The sequence below is a fragment of the Rhopalosiphum maidis genome, chromosome 2, assembly GCF_003676215.2.
Source record: "Rhopalosiphum maidis isolate BTI-1 chromosome 2, ASM367621v3, whole genome shotgun sequence".
Taxonomy (NCBI): Eukaryota; Metazoa; Arthropoda; class Insecta; order Hemiptera; family Aphididae; genus Rhopalosiphum; species Rhopalosiphum maidis.
Window position 1 is genome coordinate 91,665,879 of NC_040878.1, and position 5,214 is coordinate 91,671,092.

Below are 5,214 nucleotides of genomic sequence, written 5' to 3' on the forward strand. Positions count from 1 at the left end.
CTCAGCAGATGCCGAGTGGTCTGGGGGATACGTATCAGAGTAAAGGTATGGTTTCCCTGCGGCGTCTAACGTCAACTGCAGGTCTGGACATAGTAAGCATCTGGACGAGGCATCATGACGCCGTGCTGTTCGACTCTGTGACGCTGCAGGGAAACCGTACCTTTAGGCGTCAAGACTTATCGGATGTTTATAGAGTACCCATAATAAGTGCATACTAAAGTCCAGCTGTTGATCAATTACTTCCAAACGTTCACCTAATTTTATTGAACTATTTAGTATAACTTAACATAGGCAATTCACACATTCAAAAAATAATCTTGATTTACCACATTAACGGATAGATATTGCACGTTGTCATCATCTTACCAAAACCTCCATCAACGATAACAATAGATGGTTGAAGGCAAGTAGAATATTTTTAAGTGGATCACAAATATCATTAAATTATTTACAATATTAATACAACACCAAGACCAATGATCAAATCCATAAGATGGTCCTTAAGATTTAATAGTAGCCTTTTAACATTTTAACAAACAATAATTGTGTCCACCATCTTAAGTTATATTATGCTCCAGAGTTATACATTATTATTCAGCATTTATTTACATTGAAACAATTACCAAAATTAAAACATTTTTATTCATCCGATTTCTTAACAATGAATATTGAATAACATAATAATATTAAATAAACAATACATTTTTTTTTTCAACAAACATAAACTGTACAGTTTTGTTGTTATTTGAGACCAATACTATATGTTTTAAAGTTTTTTAAGTTTCTGAAGCATATTATTTTGCAACAAGCTCATACCACAAAAACAAAAAATACACAATATTATACACATATTATAAATTGGTAAATCATTGTCTAACCACCACAAATGTTTCACATTTTCAAACATAATTATAACTATAATTAGTCGATAAAATTAACAAACATTTCTATAATGATATTTAAATAGCTTAACAACAAATACACATTTAAATAATTACATCTTTAAATCATAATGGACATCTATCACAGACAAATATTTTTATGCGTTAAAAATAAAATAAAGTAGAAAAGTTTAATGACTAAAATATTTCCTATAAAGTATAAATAATTGGTAGATATTGAGAAAATTAATTATAAAAACAATTAACAAGAGGAGAAATAACATAAAAAGCGGTTTAATTGGTTATAGGGTATCGCATTTAAATGTTAAAAGAGTTGTATAAAATTAGTCGTAGAACCGTCTCGCCACGCAGGGTCATCAACGAGTTTTGCTCGACACAGTGGACATGTTTGTTCACGATCAAACCACTTGGCCACACAAGCTTCGCAGAATATGTGTTGGCATTGCAACAAAACAGGTGTAGCATACTCGTCATGACATATTGGACAATTGTTGCCAGCTATTGTCAGCTGTTCTTTACTCGGCGCTGTACCTAATGCCTAAAATTTGCAATTAAATTTTGTTAGGTAATTTAATAATAGTGATATATATTTATTACAAAAACATAAGTTTATCGTATGAAAGAAAACAATATGATAACTGATTAATAGAAAATACAAATTTAATTTAATTTTCTTATACAATTGTTTAAAAAAATATTTACTTATTATAAACTTTCTTCCTAACACTACAAAATACAACAGATAAAGTAGGGAATCATTATAAAATAGCTATTTTCGAACAACAACCTAACAGATTACTCCATCAAAAACTAATTATTTTTAATAAGGACAAGTACTTGGATAATCTTGGAAAAAAATAAAATGTAATTGAACATTTTTACTTCAATAAATCCCATGATGTAAAAATGCGACCAGGGACTCGGCTATCAAAAACTATTACCATGAAAATGATATAACTATATTAAGTTATAAATTATAATGAACTTACAACATTCTGAAGTAATTTGTATGAGGCCGTCCACCACAGTTTCACACAACCCATTAAATCAGTACCTTTTGACACCATGTAAGCAGCAGATAAAAAGACACCAATAACCTTTTTCGGACCCTGATAAGATTCTAACATGTAATACAACCATGGTTGAATAGGCACACAACACCGGTATAATTGAGATGTAGCTTCAATGAACAAGTACACTTTTCCCTAAACAAAAAATATAAGAATACATTTATTTCTTTAAAATAATCATAATATAAAGGTGTACATACTCGTTTAATAATTGGTAAAATCTTAATTGGCATCATGATAATTATTATTTTAAAAATGATTGTTATTAATTTTAAAATGTAATCATCAACTGCTATTGACCATAATAGATTGCTAATTGTCAAAGATTGTGTGAATGGAGGAATAAATATCAATCTGGAAATATAAACATAATTTATCAATTAAATTACAAATCTAATAATAAATAATTAATTCAAATTTAGTTTTTATATGAATTGTAATTACCCAAAATGTAAGTTCATGTCATTGTAAAAGAAGTAGAATAGAAATACAGACATGGCCATATGACAAATAGCAAACAGTAAAAAGCCAATACTGCGCTGTGATTGTTTGGCCACCTCACGCTTAACCACATTGTTGAAATAACGAAATGAAATAAAGAGCACCAAAAAGAGTAGAATGGCTGAAATCACAAGATACATACAAGCACGTTCGTTAGTCGAACCTTCAGGCCATATATCTTTTTTAGTCATGCTTACACAAATAGATGAACAGAGTAGCTGTTTAATTTACCTGGAATATGGTCGAATACAGCTTTTGATAAAAGTATCAATAAGAATGGAATGTATTTAAGAGCTACACTCAGCATTTGAGCGATTTCTGGGTTGTGCCGAAGAACATCGTCTTCGCTTTCTGAAAAAGATAAAGAATACAACTCAGTGTTAATGATTAATGAATTATGATAAGTGGGTACTAAAATTATATTATTATTAAATACAATTTTCTTCAGATAAATTAATATGTTAAATACTTAAACGTAGATTAAACAATTTCGAATAATTCATGTTAAATATTAAGTTTTATAGTATTTAAAGAAAATCTACAAAGAGTATTTTAATGATGTATAGCGTATACCATTAATTTAAATAATGAATATTAGATTCTAAAAGAAGTGATGTTTTACAGTTTTTGTGATAATTTTAAGCATTCATTTCTAACATAAAATCTTAACAATAAAAAAAAACTTCAAATTATTAATGTAAAAAAATAATAATAATAAAGTATACTACTGTTGTCTGTTACAATATAATCTTTGTATAATGTGTTGGTACACTGTAACCTTAATTACAAACAAATTTAAATAACAATGCTTAAAAATTAATTTTATCTTTCTATTTCAATAATGACAGTAATATTACATAAACCCCTGAATACATGTATAACACATTTTTATACTTCAAGATTTATATTATATTACATTTAATTTTAATGTTCTTTAAAAAATTTTTGAAATATACAAGTACTTAAAAAGTTAATAAATATTATTTAAGCAAAAATAAAAATTTCCAATAATTATAAAAATTAAATATTTTGTTAATTATTTTAATCATAAATTTACTATATGTCAATGACAATATAGTAGTGATTAACATACCAATATTATTAATAGCACACCTAACTGTTAAGTTAAATAATGTGGTGAGTGACAATTAATAGTTAGGGATAGTAATTATGAAAAAAATTATAACTACTGAATACTAAGGTATTATGAGAATTAACTTATAACCCAAATAACTTACGGTTTTCATTGTTATTATTATTAGATCCATTAAGTGAAGATCCTCCTGGACTTTGAGGCAACTGTTCTACATTTAAATCTGAATTTGAAAAATTCATATCTATTGCTACATCGTTATTTGGTTCAGTAAGTGATCTTTGAGTAGTTAAAGGCAGTCTTTGTGATACTGGAGTTGTTGCAATCGGTCTAACCTCTCCTATTAAAATCAATGGGTCTACTATTAGAAAACCATTCATTATAAGTTATTATGATACAGACGATACCTGTGGTTATGAAGTTTTGGTCTTCTGTTTCTGTCAGACTGGGTGGAGATAAAGGTAGGTGAGCATTATTGGTATTCAAATTCAACCAAGTAGGTAAACTCAGGCGTACAGATGAACTGGGACCAAGTGGTTGTGGTGACCCAGGATCAGGATGTCGTGCCACTGTAATTATTGGTCGTAGTTCTTCAACTACATTGTGCACGTTGCTTCGAAACATGGCTGAACCTTCAGCTGCTCTACGTTCTATGTGCATCATAAGATCAGCCGCAAGACTCATACGACGACTAGCAACTGGCACTGCCGCTCTATTATCTGTTTCCGATTTGTGAACGTAAAGATATTTGATAATATATACAGACAAACTTATTGATGATTACCATTATCAGACGCTGCAGTTCCTGGTTCATCATTTAAATTGGACATAGTTAAAATTTAAAACATAAACAATTGTACGATATAGTTCAAATATTATTTAATTTAAATTATGATCTTCATTATATTATTTGTTACACCAGAGAATAAAAGTATGACACATCACCCAATACATACATATTCGGGACTATAATATTGTAAACTGAACGTCAGAACTTCTGAATAAAATTAAATAACATAGTAGAAATATGTTTAATAGTCACAAGCAATGAGCTTATGAGTTATGACATCATTATTACAATTTTTTTCTTATCAAATAATATATTAGTCATGTTTACTGATACACATATGTTTTTACTAAGATTTTTATCAACCAAGGTCATTTGAACTAAAAGAAACAAAAACACACGGTACCTATCAAATTATTAATAGGTATTACTGTATTGGGTAGACTTATATTAAGTTGTATACTTTACTGTTTAAGAGCTAATGAGTTACAACTTACAAGTTAATAGTTATAGTTAGGTATCTATCTCAAATTCGGAAAATATAAATTAAAAAAACCGGGAAGGTCGCTCTACTGTACAGTAGATGTCGATTATCAAGGATTCAAGTGAGTCTAGTGTACCTCTGAATACCTCCTCAATGTAATCATTGTAATCATAGTAATCGTAAGAAATATGATACGTTTGAATCCAATGATAAATCACTGTTCAATATATATATACTAATAAAATAATAACAATTTTGAGAGGAGATTATCTGTCAACAGTGTCAACCTTTATTCTTAAATATATGATCAGGGTAGGTAAAAGATGATGTATGTATCAGGTTCCTCCTCCTTTTTTTTTTGTTTAAATTAAAAAAGT

At 28.7% G+C, this 5,214-nt stretch overlaps 1 protein-coding gene across 2 annotated transcripts; it reads right to left on the reverse strand.

Annotated features, from left to right (window-relative positions):
• Positions 1–754: 754 nt before the first annotated feature.
• On the reverse strand, positions 755–4,627 carry LOC113553475 (RING finger and transmembrane domain-containing protein 2-like). Of its 2 annotated transcripts, none has more exons than XM_026956826.1 (8): positions 4,351–4,396; positions 3,974–4,285; positions 3,712–3,906; positions 2,705–2,824; positions 2,417–2,636; positions 2,173–2,326; positions 1,892–2,107; positions 755–1,440 (listed from the first exon to the last, which is right to left on the reverse strand). In XM_026956826.1, exons 1-8 carry the CDS (start codon positions 4,394–4,396, stop codon positions 1,207–1,209), a joined length of 1,497 nt encoding a protein of 498 aa, XP_026812627.1. In that variant the 3' UTR covers positions 755–1,206. The 2 variants fall into 2 exon arrangements, with proteins under 2 accessions (XP_026812627.1, XP_026812628.1); XM_026956827.1 differs by having other exon boundaries at positions 1,207–1,440; positions 2,417–2,594; positions 4,351–4,627.
• Between the last annotated feature and the right edge of the window lie 587 nt (positions 4,628–5,214).

What these genes read in the sequence shown, in the direction of transcription:
- LOC113553475 (XM_026956826.1), bottom strand. Translation starts at nt 4,396, where the DNA reads ATGTCCAATTTAAATGATGAACCAGGAACTGCAGCGTCTGATAATG. An exon ending in CCAAAACTTCATAACCACAG is followed by an intron (nt 3,907 to 3,973) that starts GTATCGTCTGTA and finishes TGATTTTAATAG; the next exon opens with GAGAGGTTAGACCGATTGCA. An exon ending in TTTTACCAATTATTAAACGA is followed by an intron (nt 2,108 to 2,172) that starts GTATGTACACCT and finishes TTTTTTGTTTAG; the next exon opens with GGAAAAGTGTACTTGTTCAT.